This window comes from Cydia strobilella, chromosome 18, assembly GCF_947568885.1.
Source record: "Cydia strobilella chromosome 18, ilCydStro3.1, whole genome shotgun sequence".
Taxonomy (NCBI): Eukaryota; Metazoa; Arthropoda; class Insecta; order Lepidoptera; family Tortricidae; genus Cydia; species Cydia strobilella.
In genome coordinates this window covers 14,281,310-14,298,052 of record NC_086058.1, presented here as the reverse complement: position 1 = coordinate 14,298,052, position 16,743 = coordinate 14,281,310, and the positions used below count along the sequence as shown (strand labels likewise).

The following is a 16,743-nucleotide window of genomic DNA, read 5'->3' as shown; positions in this document are numbered from 1 at the left end:
ATGCTGACATCACTTGTGAGCCCGACGCCACGCTGCACGCCCCGCCGAACGCTCCGCTTCGAGCGTTCACTCAGGCCTTACACTAAGAGGTAAGTGTAAAACTGTCAGCTCTATTTAGGGTTTTAATTATCTTCATTCACATTTAGCCGTGTGTGATCCCATTGCATCATCTAAACTAAGTTTTAATTAACAGTCATATCAGGACCAAAGATAATTCGTTTGTAACTATTCTGCGGACAATTACTCTCATTAGTACTAATAATGGCTAAACTAGTGTAAACCTAGCATTTAATCCAGAAAAAGAGAATTCAACCTTGTTGATATGAATTTAAGATTTAAATTACAACGAGCGGTTTCATTTTAATCTGTTTGTAGAACGTTTCGAGGGAAGTTTAAAGAAATTAGAATTGAGGAGAGTTTGGAAGTTAATGCGCAATATGGCGGTATTTCAAAGTGTTTACGGTGAAAGTTAGTGAAAAAGCTCATCCGAGCGAAAGTAATCATACTTACGAAAAGAAATCGACTTTTTCATCATAATTGTATGTAAGTGGTTCATCCGAGAAAGTTTTAGAGTATTAAAATGTAGGTACTGTAGTCATGTATGCTATGAAATATATCATTAACCCGGTGAGAGCGCCCCAGTATCACAGTAGTATGGGACTCCCATACTAACTACTGTCAGAATCAGAATCAGAATCAGAACGTTTATTGGTAAAAGCAATATTATTTTACATGTCAGGAATTGGGTAAGTACATAATAATATTTACAAAATATGTTACAACAATTATAAAAAAATATAAGCAGGTAGGTACATTAATTATTAGGTACATGGTCCTTGGTTTTATGTGTAGGTTGTAAAACGTGGTTTATTTTTGTAGTGGGTCAATGAACATTTTGCAAGTATTCGTCAATAGTGTAATAAACCATCTGTAATAAAACATTTTTAAGTTTGTTTTTGAAAATTCAGTCACACGTGTGATAGTAGGGCGCTTCACGGGGTAAAAAAGGTAATACCTGATGATAAACATTATATTTTTTTGAACCGACGCAATATTTATTAAAGTAAAATTTCTTTAGGCGCGACTAAAGGGTAACTCAGATTTTTTTCTGACGGAAGTAACGCTCAGTAGTGACACACGCACAATATGACACACGTCAAAGTGCTAACATAGCGATAAACGTCAAAGAAGTATTACTTCAATCGCGAGTAAAGATTACACACACACATTTTTTTGTTATGGTTCCATCATTATTACCCTCAGTTGCTCCTGTTTCCGCTATAGTTCAATATTCGCTTTCAACATTATTTTTCTCCTTCCCTTTGCACGGTGTTCAGATTAAGTCTTTTGTGACACAGTACTCAGAATTCTCAGCCAACACTTACATCCCTCACATTAAAGGCTTTCCCTTTTTATCCGGCCCCGACTTAGGTGGCAAAGCCTGATGAAATCAATAATATTAATCATTAAATTAATGGTCGCGTACAGTGCGGTTTAAGAGGAATTTCCTCCCGCGTACGCTTCGGCTGTGGAATGAGCTCCCTGCCGAGGTTTTCCCGAGGGGCTACAGTATGGGGTTCTTCAAAAAAGGAGTGTACAGGTTTTTAAAGGGTCGGAAACGCGCATGTAATATCTCTGGTGTTGCAGGCGTCCATACGCTACGGTGACTTCTTACCATCAGGCGGGCCGTATGCTTGTTTGCCACCGTCGTGGTATTAAAAAAAAATAGAGGATTCCATTTTCAAAATTCTCTGATATACTTTCGTAAGTTATCGCAATACAATTTCACCTACATTTATTTTGTATAAGGTAATATACGTATTCCCACTACATTTCAAAGAAACACTTGGACAGCTTTCTCCGAAGCGCAGCTTTCCTCGACATTCTTAGATATATTTAAGCCAATTGAAGCCAGTTAGAACTGAGTCTAGGCAACTTTAATTTCGCGTCTGGTTTAAGAGTTAAATCAAATTAGTCTCGCTCGCTTTCTAAAAGATGCTGAACTATTTAAAGATAGGTCTTAAAAACTTAATCAGCAACTAACGTTTTGTTTATGGATTGTCTGTAAAAATATGAAATCCGGTTTATCTAGACTTATATTGACCGGGATATAGACCGTGATTACCTTTTGTCGTCTATATCCCGGTCAATATAAGTCTAGTGAAACTAACCGAGAATCATTTTTTTTTTAATTTATTGAATAAGGAAGCAAATTACAGTTTTTTAGATCATTACAAGACCCATCGTAGGCAAACCCTTATGGAGGTTAAAAACTCTAATCCTGTTTATATTTTTGACAGCTGTTTTATGTCCTCAAAAATGTGTGTGTCCTCAATAACCACTCTTATTTGTATGAGATAGAAGTAAGTTTTTAAATTTTTCCATGTAAAATATTATTTACAGCTAGAAAGACATACAATGGCATCTGCCTTTTTTTTATTAATTTGATAGAAGACACAAATAAAAGAGTGATTTAGTGGTCAAATACAAAACAACGTAAAAAAGTTTAACCCTAGAATATCTCTAGCGAATTTTAATTTATTCGGTTATACTGACTTATATACATGGGTGAAGTCCAGGATGTTTATTACTCGACTAAGCACTTGCCTCTCATTCATTATTCAGCACCTACATCGGGAGTTTGAATTATTCTACACTAGTTGGTGATTTGGCCTTTGGTGAATACAAATACTTCGGCAAGTAAATATATTTCCTATAAACTGAAATAGATGTCATAATAATATATTAAAGTAGTGACGAAGCCCTCCAGTGGTGAAGGTCGGATTCGAACCGGCATCTTTAGCTACCTGGGCTAACGCCTTGAACCCCTATGCCACCCCGCCGCGGCGTAACTGGTCCCAATTTCTAGACTATATGCCATCTTACTAAGATTAGGCGTCTTTGACCAACTCTAAGGGCGAGCATTACGCGCTTGCACCTCTTATACGAATTCCTTACGGAATTACGATATAGCGAGAGAGATTGGTGCTGCCATCTATACAGTTGCCCAGTATTGCCAAAGTTGTGTATATATTTCCTGTTAAGACATCGGGAGATTTTTTGATAAGCTAGTTGGCGCAGTCGGTAGGGTAGGATAGGTAACTGACAAAATTGTATCTTTTTCTTGTTACTTATTAGATTTGTAAACAATTAAGATTTTTTTATTAGCCTGCTTTGGTGTCCCACTGCTGGGCAAAGGCCTCCCCTCGTTTTCTCCACTCGACCCAGTCATCGGCATTTACCACCATTTGGGGTAGAATGCGTCCAAGTCGTCCCGCCATCTCCTTTTTGGTCTGCCTGAACCCCGTCCTGCACCGTCTATGGTGCTCCGTGGGTCCCACTCAGTAACCATTTTGGCTCACCTTTTTTAAGGTTTACAAATCCATATTTTTACAAGATTTTATTTAACTTGCCCTGTTAGTATGTATGTATTTTTGTTAGTGTGGGTGAAATCTTGAAAGCTAAATTTGATCGACTTCCCGATTTCGGAAATTTTGCATACATATGTAAATCGGATAACTATGCATATGATGGTGATAGGAGGTGGCCATGGGAACTGTGTTTGTGTGTTTGAACAGTGTTGCCTGTGGAAAGAAAAGTGCAGTCAGCGAAAAAAAGCTTGTACCAAAAATGAAATTTTTGCCAAAAATATTATTATTTGACATGTACAAGATCATGTCAATGTTATAAACTTTTATACCCGCGCATTTTTTTAAACTTAATTGCGCCACCTACTCGTAGTTATATCAGCGTGGACGAGAATGTTTTATTCATTGTCTGAGATGTCTCTAAGATAATAGAAAAACAATTGTTCTTTAAGTCTGACATCTGATGATTTCTTAAATTTATTAGTCAGATAAATTAAAAGAAACGTCTCGTCTGAAAATACGAATATATTTAGAATTAATATCTTCGCCGCTACAATCTTAATACTTTGGAATCAAACTTCGTTAACAAACAAGAGTTTATATTATACCCCTGACCTTCACTTCCCAAACTTACATATTCCATACAAATATTATCATAACATAACACATCATTCTGTAAATCAAGCAAAACCCTGCTCAATACATCCCAAACTCAATCACAAGCGAAAACCAACACTCCGGCATGGGTTTAAAATTGAGTTTCCAACAAAGCGTACGCTTCATACGAGGAGTTAACAATCTTACATAATTATACCGACACAAGCGTTATATTGTAACACAATATGAACCTTATGCAAATCGGGGACAATTTAAACTGGACTATATCGCCACGTAATAAAATACATTATTGTTTGTCGCAGTCTCAAGTCTGTACTATTGTGTTTTCAGTTTTAATGTGTGAGTATTAAGGTTGGCTTTTGTTTGCAGATGGTGGAGCTTGAGAGTGAGATTATGCGACGGCACGCGAACTAGAGATGGCGCTGCTGTTTGGAGCCCTGGTGCTGGCTCTAGTGGGGTGTACAGGTAAATATGCGTGGTTACTTTACATGTCGTAGGTAAGAGAATGAAGGCGATGTTTAAACTGGGCATTTTCACTTAACTGCACCAAATCAAAGATAGATATAACTCCGTAATAGATGGATACAGTCTAAGGAAAAAACGTGCCTCGAAAATCAAGAAAATTTGATTCTCGTTCAGAGGGCGCTACTAGTTTTGGCCTACAGTCGTATAGATGGCGTTGACGGTTTCGTTTGTTATTTAACAATTTTAACGCATATCAGTGAAAGAACATGGGTCAAAATCATCAAAATAATTATAGGTAATGCAAATAAAAAAATCATTTATCTATATTTATATACATTTTATCGCATTTTTACAAATCTTCAATTTTAGTTTTAAAGTGTGTCGACAGATGGCAGTGAATTTACTGGGGTTACAAAATTTACTATGACAGTACCGCTCTAGTATAAGTTACTCTATGATCAAATTAACGGCTGGTTAGCAATTATCATAAAACTGACGGTCAATGTCAAATCCCATACATTTTGTCAGGAATGTGACGGGCAGGCGTTACTGAAACTCGACTTTAGTCGCGTTTTAAAGTACAAGTTAAAAAGAACTCCTATTTGCACTCAATTCATTTCATTCATTCATTCATTCATCATTCATTCATCGTTCATTCATTTTGCTATTTGCTAATATGCAGGTCTTTTTCTCAGTTTCTGTACATTGTGTACAACATTATGTAAGATGTTTATTATGACTATTATATATGGAAATATATTATCTGGAAAAATTAAAGGTAAAACTTTATTCTTATACAAAACAACATTTTAAACGTCAGCCGTGTAAGCCGACACTCAGCAGTCGCGACTTAACAGTCCATGAACACTCGACCCCAATGTGTTTAGTGCTCGCGCGAGTCCACTCGACCAATTAAGACGGGGCACAATACTACCGAGAATTTACACGTCTTTTAAGAGGAAAGGGGACGGTATTTATTTCTTAAAGAAAAAAACAGTATTTTATACAAAAGGAGATGGTTAACATTATAACAGAAAGACAAAAAATTAAAGAAATAATAAAAAAAACAATGACACACGAAAAAAGAGATGTCAGTGTATACATAGCTAGGGCCAACCTTATTGTCGAATGTCAAGAACAAGAAAAAACAAGAAACGAAAATATTTACAAAAAAAAATACTAACTTTATAAGATACCTAATTTAAGATAATTTATTCCGTTTACGATAATTTAAATCAAAAATAAAATGAAAATATACATGGTAGCGCAAAGCTGCGAGCAATACGTCTAGAAATATCTGTTTTTTTTTTATGAAATAGGAGGCAAACGGGCAGACGGATCACCTGATGGTAAGCGATTACCGCCGCCCATGGACACCCGCAACACCAGAGGGGTTGTAAGTGCGTTGCCGGCCTTTAAGATGGGAATACGCTCTTTTCTTGAAGGTTTGAAGGTCATATCGGTCCGGAAATACCGCAGGCGACATTTCATTCCACAGTTTAGCTGTGCGAGGCAGTAAGTTTCTAGAGAAACGCACAGTTTAGGACTGCCAACCATCTAAGTGGTGAGGATGGTAATGCTGTCGCGTAGGGCGATGGCGAAAAGAAGCGGCAGGGATTAATCCGAACAATTCCTCGGAGCACTCCCCGTTATACACGCGATAGAAAATGCAGAGCGAGGCCACATCTCTACGCAGCGCCAAGGAGTCATGAGAGAAAGGAGATGAAATAGTACATTTTACAACTAGTGTGAAAAGAATGTCTTTTTACCACTAGTACCGAGGTATCGAGCGACACCCATGCGTATTTCACTTCAGTGGGTTTTCCTGTCAACAAGTGGCCAAAGTTGTGCATAAAATAAAACGCAAGAGCTCAACCGATATCAATGATATGTCGACACGCTTGTTTGACCTACTTCCGCCTTACATTATAGATATTTTTACTAGATTATTTAATGACTGCGTAACAAACGGAGTTTACCCCACTAACTTAAAAAAGGTTAAGGTTCAACCTGTGTATAAAGGAAAGGGCGAGAAACACGCGTTAAAAAATTATAGACCTATTTCGTTAATTCCGATATTTTCAAAAGTTTTCGAGCGGTTATTAAGCGACGAACTTATGTCTTTTTTCAATAGAAATGATATGTTGAATAAACAGCAATATGCGTATCAACCGGGCCGGTCAACAATTGACGCGGCGCGTGACGTAATAGGCAGAGTAATGGGTCACCTGGACGGGCGAAGGCAGGTCGCTGCGATCTTCTGCGATCTGTCACGCGCTTTCGAACTGGTAAGTCATCCGCTTCTATTAGCCAAGCTCGATCACTACGGCGTCACGGGTAACTATCACCGAGTAATTAAATCATTTCTTGATGCACGCAAACAGCTCACGTCCGTAAACGGTGCAAAATCTGATATCCTAGAACTCGGTCCCTGCGCAGTCCCCCAGGGCTCGTGTATGGGAAACAACCTTTTTATTTTGCTAATGAACGACTTCACCTCTGCAACTGACCAGGCGGAATTCGTCCTATTTGCTGGCGACGGTTGTGTCATTGTTGCGGCTGAGACTTACTTCCTACTAAAAGTAAAACTGCAAATGGTCATGGATCAAATATCGGCTTGGTTTTCAGCTAATGGCATGGTGCTCAATGTTGAAAAAACCAACATAATACACTTTAGCCTACGGTGCCCAAGTGATCAATCACTAAATAAATTAAACGTCATGTGCAATGGCCAACCTGTACCTCAAGTCGACCAGGTTAAATATTTGGGACTAACCATCGATGCCGGCTTAAAATGGTCACCTCATATAGACGCGCTGTGCCTACGGTTATCTTCAGCTTGCTTCGCCCTAAGCAGATTATGCCCATGTATGGATTTGGCTAACGTAAAGAAAGCCTACTACGGCTACTTTAACTCCATATTAACTTACGGTATTGACCTTTGGGGCTGGGCTGCGGAACGTGAGCGAGTATTCAAACTTCAAAAAAGAGCATTGCGCATCATCGCTGGTGTTAGTTGGGATCATCCTGCAAAGGATTTGTTCATAAAATACAACATACTAACCGTACCTAGTCTTTACATCTTGGAAATGGCTAAGTATGTTAGAAGTAATATTAACCACTTCCATACCAACGCTGATGCGCACGGCTCCATCACGCGACGGCGACATGACCTGAGCTTGCCACACACACGACTGGCTAAAACTAAAAAATGCCTTAACTTCATTGGTCCAAAGATTTATAATAAGATCCCTCCGGCAATAAAGCAGGCCCCGAGTTATGCTTCATTTGTACGACAAATGAAAACAAAATTAGTCAAAGATGCATTGTACACCATTGACGAATTCTTTTTGTAAATAAGTATTTAGGTTGTAATAGTAATAGTTGTTTAATGTATATTTAATATGTAATGTAATGTGTAATCGTAAACAGACGGACGTATAAAATGTAAAATTTTATGAATAAATAATTGAATTGAATATCTTGCCACGAGCTGAAAGCGAGTGGCAAGACAGTACGAGTGGTAAAAAGACATTTCACACGTGTTGTAAACGACGTTTTTTAATACAATTGCGAAAAAATAATAAATTAATATATCATTAGTAGAATCATACCACCAAACCAAACCAAAACCAAAAGTACCTATACCTATACAGCTAAGATACTTGAGCTGCCGCAGCCCGCGATACCTTCATACTCGTGCGTGCCCCGGCCGCGGCCGCCGCGGGCCCGGCGCGGGTTGGTCAACGACACCTCCTCATAACTCATGAGGCCCTGGTACCTGCTCAAGCTAAATTCAATTTTAACTGCGTTTCGAAAGTATAGTTTGGAACTAAAAAGTAAAAAGCACTAGTTCGAGAAATTGAGCTTCTCGCACGCTACGCAGCCACAAAAAGTACCACTTTTTGAGCAACTGTATTAAAAACATTTTTATGAGGCCCCACAACTGGGAGAGTTGAGACTTCGCGGGAGTGTTGTTGACATACTTCAGTCCACATAGAGGAATTAAGGCGAAAATCATATTTTCTTTGGTACTACAAAGTGGTATATTTTGTCCGCTTTTTGATTGTAGAATTCCATTCATAAGTATATTATTCTGTTCTGTTTTCAGTCACGCGTTTTTTAGGTATATATATATATATTTTTTTTAAGCCTACTAAGTGTCCCACTGCTGGGCAAAGCCCTCTCCCCTTGATTTCCACGACCCGATTTGGTGTTTCCTCCGGCCAGTTGTTCAGGAAGCTGTCCAGGTCATCCCGCCATCTCCGTTTGGGCCTGCCCCGTCCACGCCCCTCTACCGGCATCCACTTGGTTGCTAAGCTAGCCCACCTTTTCGGATGCATGCGGTGGACGTGACCGTCCCAGTCCCATTTGAGCATATAAAATGAAATAAATATCATATACAAAGGAAAAAAATATCAAGGCCTCCAAGTGTGACCACTTGTAAAAACACAAATTAAAATATTTTCATAAAAAAGTATTTAAAATAGATTAATATTGTTTCAGTAAGTGGCCCATTCCGTAGCAGTCCTCGTATTTCGTAACGACTCTCATTACATCACCTACGTTTAATTACATCTTGCATGTCTGCGGCAGACACGAAACACCCTCTAACTGTAACACACTATTAGCAAGTTTCAAGCGCTCTTCAAATACTTCAAGTGCTGTACACAACTATGTATACGCGATGGAGGTATTAGGAGGTCTTCGCATTGTACCAGAGGGCGGAATTGCTCATGGCAAAAATCAAACGTTAATAGAGTTGGAACGTTGAATTTTATCGACTTTTTCAGCTATCGATAAGTTCCGTCACCTGACTTTAACATTAACCTCTTTAATTAGCTAGTTGATCATTTGACCTCTTTGATTAGATTAAAAGTAAATTGCATGGCAGTTAACTGGCATTTCTGCCACTAGTCTTTTTGCAACTAATTCACGTTTAAAAAAAATGGTTAATCCAAAAAGAAAAACAATTAACAATTTTTTTTTATACTACGTCGGTGGCAAACAAGCATACGGCCCGCCTGATGTTAAGCAGTCTCCGTAGCCTATGTACGCCTGAAACTCCAGCAAAGCAAATGGATAAAGAAGTATCCTTGTCTTACTTACCACGGAAACAACTCAACAATATACTGCTCTAAATGTAAGGTTCACTTAAAGCACCTAAAAAAAATATTGCGTTGAAACTCACATAACGAGTAAAACACATTCACCTGAGTTTAAAGAGGTAAAGAACGATAATAGTTTTTATCTAGATTTGATAATATTACTCGTTTGTTGCAACATTCCATGGAAACAAAATTTATAATACACATTTCCGGAATTTTTTAAGGTTACTGAACTTATCGATAGCTGAAAAGTCGATAAAATTCAACGTTCCAACTCTATTAACGTTTGATTTTTGCTATGAGCAATTCCGCCTTCTGCATTGTACACAATGATATTATAACTATACATAGGTTATACGCGCTCCAAAAACGAAGCATTAAATTAGCACATGACGATTGTACTGTTTGCTCTTAGTCTTCTTTTTCAGAGTGCCATATCCTAACGGATGTCGGCGATCACCATGCGAAAGTCCTCTCTGTGTTTCGCCACTCTGCCCAGAGTGGTAGCGTCCGCAATAATTCATAATAATAATTCATAATTAATAATTCATAATTCATTTATTGCTTATTATCATGTGGTACAAAACAGATGTTACATTAGGGTACGTTCACACATGAACCCTGTTAGGGCACAGCAAGTATTTCTTAAAACTAAACTATAACTAGGTACATAAATTAAAATTAACGCATTTATATCAATAACGCATATATATTATTTTATACTTATTTTATTATATTAATTATTTATTATTTTATTATAATTTTTATTTTATTTTATTATAATCAATTATGTACTTATTTGGGTACTATTTCAATAGGTACATATAAGTATTGATTTATTTTATCTTTATTACACAATTTGTTGTTAAATACATTCCCACAGTAGCATTAATAAGTTTGCATTAAATATATTTAATTTAATTTACCATTCATTCAATATATAATATTATAAGTAGATGTATTTAATTTAAATGTAATGTAGATTATCATTTTAGGTATTTTTATATAATTTAAATTATTATTATTTTATTTGGGCAAAGATTCATCATTCAGGTACTCGTCTATGGAATAATAGCATTTTTTGAGAAGCAAATTTTTTAGTTCCCTTTTGAACACATTGTCTTCGATTTCGTTTATAATTTTTTCGGGAAGTTTGTTTGCTACAAGTATGCATCGGTAATAAGGGCCTTTTTTAAACATTTCTAATTTTGTTGGGGGTAGTTGTATTTCAATTTTATTATTTTGCCTTCTTTACCACCAAATACCAGTCCAACTCCTTATATTATCACACCATGATGTTCTGGGTCTTCCTCTACCTCTTTTTCCATTATTTTTCCCCTCAATAATATTTTTAGTAATGCATATTTGGTGTTCCTGTAGGGTTTACTGATGTTTCGGCGAAAATTACTTGACAAACTTTCAGTTCCCAAACTATTTATCCCATATTTTTAGTTGGGCGAAATTTCATTTCGCGAATTTACATAATCCAACCTAACCTAACCCAACCTAGTACGTCATTTTCATTTCGCAAGTATGGGGTTGGGAAATGAAATGGTTGCGAAGTAAGGTTATGTCAACGATTGGTTTGCCAAATGAAACTTTGGCGAAAAGTTGGTTGCCAAGTGAAATTTGGCGAAATAAATTTCGCCAAAAAGGAAGTACACCTCCTGTAGATATGTCCAAAATGCTCTTAAGCTAGCCATACACACTAGGGTAAGCCTGCGCAGTTTTATCAACTGCACAGGTAAAACGGAGCGTGTGTGGCATTCGACTGTGCAGTTTCCTATACAGCTTTACCTGTGCAGTTGAACTGTGCAGGCAAAACTGCACTGGCATACCCTAGTGTGTATGGCCAGCTTTAGTCGTTGGACTTTAACTATGATGCACAAGTCAGAAACACGACGCCTCTTTTTTATTTAGGTATTTTTTAGCGTTCCATATCCAAAGGACAAAAACGGGACCCTCTAAGACTCATTTGTCCGTCTGTCTGTCAGCAGACTGTATCTCATGAACCGTAATAGCTACAGTTGAAATTTTCACAGATGATGTTTTTTCTGTTGCCGCTATAACAACAATTACTAAATAGTACGGACCCTCAGTGGGCGAGTCCGACTCGCATTCCCCTAACGAGGGCACCACTGGACGGTCTTAAATCGTCGAAAAAGTAAAACACTTGGCCACTTTTAGACAGAGGCTTTCTTACTACACGGGAATATAGATAGTCTCGGAACTATAACAATTTATCAAGCTATTATATTCTGCAGAGATAGGCTTTCATGTCCAATATTTCAGTCGCCCGTTTCAAAACCAAATAGTAAGTTTTAGGCGTTCACGTTGTACAGTAAAGTTATACCATCAGATAAATCGAAGCGACTAACGGCCGCGGTCTGATTCTAACTTTAAGATCCGTCAAAAATTTGCTAAAGTTTTTAGTCACTCACGCGCCATGTTTCGGAGAGCGTGTATCCAGTGTGTCCAGTACGCGATGCACGGCCGTCGTGAACGCTGCTCGCACTGTTAGTGCTTGAGAAAGAAAACCTAGGCTCTCCGAAACATGTCGCGCGAGTGACTAAAAACAGTATAAAAAAAAGTTACTTGATACTGACATATCCGATCCATATCGTATCTTAAGCAAATTTTTGATGAATCTTAGTTCGAATCTAGCCGTAAAGTCACAAATATCTGAATGGAATTTCTATGACTTTGAGGACGTTAAAGTGCAGGTTCAGATATTTTTAAGCAACTTAGCTGGTTCAAAATCTGATGGTAATAATAGTATAATAGTAAAATAAAACTATGAAAACGGATTATATCGCGTATATTGAATTTATAAATACATCCCGACGTTTCGAACCCTTTACAGCGTTCGTAGTCAACGGGTGACTGAGGAAAAATTACAAAGTGCAAAAATACCCACATACTAAAATAATGAACAATCATAGACTACAAACTTTAAGGCTGGTTGTACATGCAAAATCGGTTCATAAGGCTAGTTATACACTACAATTATTTTCAAGTAAAGATATATATATACGCGATAAAAACTACGCCGGCTCCAAACCTACACCACGGACCCGAGAAGATTTAATTCCCTCCTAAATTGTAGGAGGGTATCCCAATATGGGACCGGCAACAAACTCGGCGGGACACATCTTTTCAAAACATCAGAATGTCCAGCATCATCCAACACTAAGGTCTCACAGTCTATGTCTCGCTTGCTCCTTTATCAGATGGACTACAGGATCCCAAGCTGGTGGTAGAGAAAAGCCATCTTCCCTATTAAAGTTTGGATATTTCTTAATCTCAATGGCCTCGCGCAGCATTCTGGGTATGTAACGCTTCTCCTTGGCAAGAACCAGAGGTTTATGAAACTTGATTGAGTGATTGGCTTTATCCATGACATGCTCACAGACAGCAGACCTAGGTCGACGGTGCTTGACATCAGCTATGTGTTCCTTCACCCGAGTGGAAATGCTAGTGCTAGTATAATAGTAGTTTATTCTCCTACTATAGTATACACCAAAGGGATAAAGCACTGTTTTATGTCACGGGCGCGATATTGAATCCTGAGTAAGTGAGGGACCCCAGATTTAACTCCCGATCTCAGCGAGGGTGTTATGAGTTTATTCCTGAGCGAAGCGAGGGAATTAAAACGTAGTCTGCGGCGAGGAATTCAAGCTCGACCAAGACGAAAACAGCTTCAAACAAACAAACATCAAACATTTAGGTATTCAGCAAATAGGCCACAGGGGCACTTTTACATGTCAATTTTTACGAGCAATAAAATTAACAAAAAATTACAAAAAAAAAACAATTAATAAAATATTAGATACTTTGAACAATTCTACCTTAATGCGCTCATATTATGCAATGAATAGTCCTAATTATCGGGTATTAAATGAAAGAATATTACATAAAACACATGAAAACGATATTTTGGAGTGGAAGCATAATTTATAAATTGAATTTGCTTGATAAATAAACAAAACAACGGTTTCTTTCGTACCTAATCTCCTCCTTTGAAAGTCGGCTAAAATTTAACCCAAAGGAGAATACTCTACTTTTCTCACCTTTTACGAGACAATAAAAAGCAAGGCTACTTACTAGAAACAACGTTTTATTAAAACTTAAAGTACCTTATTTTAAAAAACGTACTAATTATAAACTTTCAACTTCAACCTCCTGCTAATACTGCATTACTGCAGCGTTTTGCAACACTCGCGGCTTTTATTTTCTTTTCACCTCAGCAGCTCGAACAAGCCTACTTTCGTCACTCCCTGGAGTGAGGAAAGTGCGACTTTCCTCACTCCAGGGAGTGAAACAATGTAGCTTTTTAATTTAGTGAAGGCCATGAACTTCATACTTTTATTACATTTTTTTTATGTATGGTATGGTACGGTACGGTATGGTACGGTACGGTCCGGTCCGGTCCGGTCCGGTCCGGTCCGGTCCGGTCCGGTTTGGTCTCGTCTCGTATCGTATCGTACATATTATAATACTTTTTTTTTCTGTTTATTCTGTGTAATTCGAAATACATTTTATCCTTTAATATGTTCTCACTACTGAGGTGAAAAATTATGTGTGCAACACGAGAGCAAAGTTATTTTACATCTCGTGTTTTTGAGTCCCTCGCTACGCTCAAGATTCTACCTAAGAATCACTCGCTTCGCTCGTGAATCAATTATAGAATCTTTCGCTTTCTCGGGACTCAAAATAAACACTCGCAAGAAAAACCAACTTTCCTCTCTTGTTGCACAAATAACTATTGTTTTGCGTACCTATATGGCTTGTAGTGGCCAGTTCGATTTTCAAATAAGTTCTAATTTCGCCGGGTTGTACTAAATCTCATTATAACCCGCCGGGCCATAATATGGTACTGGATGTCATTATAACCCGCCGGTTAATAATGAGATTTGAATTCGTATGAAAAATTGTTCCTTACTTATATAGGTTTGCATGATAATTGGGCAATGTCGAGCATGTGTTGTGAAAATACATATATGTACTTATATCTAATTTTAATATTATATTACTATTTTATAATACAAGAAATACAAAAAATTAGAAACTAAAACCCGTTCTGAGCCATGCCGGGTCCAAAGGTCCCTATCACACCAGCAGCGTTACCCCGCTGTATGGCGATGGAGACCTGTTGGACAAGGACTGACTTATTTTTTTCTTTATATATATGATATTTATTTCAGTTTAAAAGTCGATTGTTTTTTTCACATGTCATAATATAAATAGTGATCTCACTGATTAAACATGTAGTTAATTAAGTAAATTAAACAGAGACTAGTTCGGAGATTTTTCTGCAATGTTTTTGTCCACATTGCCCTTAGCGTCCCGGTTCTACCCCACTTTCCCCTACACATCTGTGTGTGACCTCTTCGGAAGCGCTTTATGAATCCGAGGTTGTGGGTATGTAATACACAGTCTATACAAAAGTATCCGTTCAGCGAGCCATGTATTGTTTTAATATTAAACTCGGGAGTATTTACGAGGTCGGTTTTTTCATTACGCGAAGCTGTTTTGCATGTAAAGTGCGCTCGGAAATTAACTGGTCTTTATATTACTGTTTAGTAAATGTAAAAAGCTTGAATGGGTGAACTGAAGTTTAAATGGAATGGAGCATTGTTTGTAAACTTGGGTTTTTTTTTAATGGAGCCTTATGAATGCCGTGAGATATAATGAGTTGCTTTGGGATTATAATATTGTTTGAAAGGAAAACTTGGTATCTGTCCGAACACCACTAAAAAAGTGAATAACAATTGACTATCTATCTATTCATAATTCATATTCATAATTGTTTTTTCCATGAACGCGTACATACAAAACGTGTTATTAGTACCTATTACCTACCATATACTAAAAAGTCCATCACACACTGCCGAATTCCAGGAAGCAATATATTTTTGTATATAATCTAAAGCTAAAAACAATAATTTTTTTATACTACGTCGGTGGTAAACAAGCATACGGCCCGCCTGATGTTAAGCAGTCTCCGTAGCTTATTTACGCCTGCAACTCCAGAGTTACATGCGCGTTGCCGACCCTAACACTCCGCACCCTCGTTGAGCTCTGGCAACCTTACTTGCTTAGCTATATTAATAAAATTGCGAATTAATAATAAGCATAAAATTATTGAATCTAGCTCAAGTAATATATGGGTTTCGTGTGAATATAAATATCGTGCAAATAAGAGATATCGTGCAAATAAGCGTTTCTCTTTGAAAATGTGTTTGCTGACAGAGTAACTGACAAAGTCAAAATCAAAATATTGAATAAAGAATATTTTGACTTTGACTTTGACTATAAATAGGAATCTGTAATCGCAGTTACTCTGTCAGCAAACACATTTTCAAAGAGAAACGCTTTCTCGCTGCAAGCCTTTATCGCTGACCGTACTTTTCTTTCAACAGGCAACTAATACTCATAGTGACAATTCTAACAAACCCAAACAGCCGTTACCTTGCATGTTTGTTTAATAATAGAATTCATATGGCCACCTGTGTCCATCCGTTCGATGGTACCATAATATTGCATTGTCACCCAACTTTCATAATTAGATAAGTACAATAACATAATTACTACATAACATTATTACATAACTGCTTTATGTAATATAATGTAAATGCGTTTTAAAATATTTTGCATGCATACTAGTAAATATAAGGTATTATCTCGACATAATACTATCGACTCTACCATCTTATCTGTACATAATGTTAAGCAAATAACGCATTTAATTTCATTTCAATTAATTTCATTTCATTAGGTATGTAAGTATGTGAAGTGAAGTTTCAGCTCAATCGAATAATGGGAAGTGGGTCTTATTTAGCTTGCAAGATTTGACCCGAACATACATACATACAAACATTTTTTTTATTTTATTTGTTAGGAAAACTTACAGCTAAAGTAACAAGTTAGATAATAACATAGAAACTGCCTATACTGATACTGATACTGTGCTGATCTATGTATACTCTTCCTAGCTTCCCTAAGGCTGGAAACAGTGCTCGACCGACAGTCAGCGCTGACCGTCGTCGGTCGGCGTAGCTATACCTATGCAAGTCTATGAACGCGCACACAGCTACGCTGACGGTACGCGCGTGATTTGGTATTGGATTTGGTCAGGACCGACGGTCAGCGCTAACCGTCGGTCGAGCACTGTTTCCAGCCTA

General features: G+C 37.5%; 1 protein-coding gene across 3 annotated transcripts in view; it reads left to right on the top strand.

Annotated features, from left to right (window-relative positions):
• The window catches only part of LOC134749604 (zwei Ig domain protein zig-8-like), a 243,156-nt gene that overhangs the window by 206,125 nt on the left and 20,288 nt on the right, over positions 1-16,743 (top strand). For 2 of the 3 annotated variants that reach the window (XM_063684623.1, XM_063684620.1), the window contains exon 5: positions 4,356-4,451. In XM_063684623.1, coding sequence (XP_063540693.1) covers positions 4,403-4,451 — 49 coding nt within the window. In that variant the 5' untranslated portion in view covers positions 4,356-4,402. Of the gene's footprint in view, positions 1-4,240; positions 4,452-16,743 lie in introns of those variants that run through there. The other variant, XM_063684621.1, reaches the window with a different exon arrangement.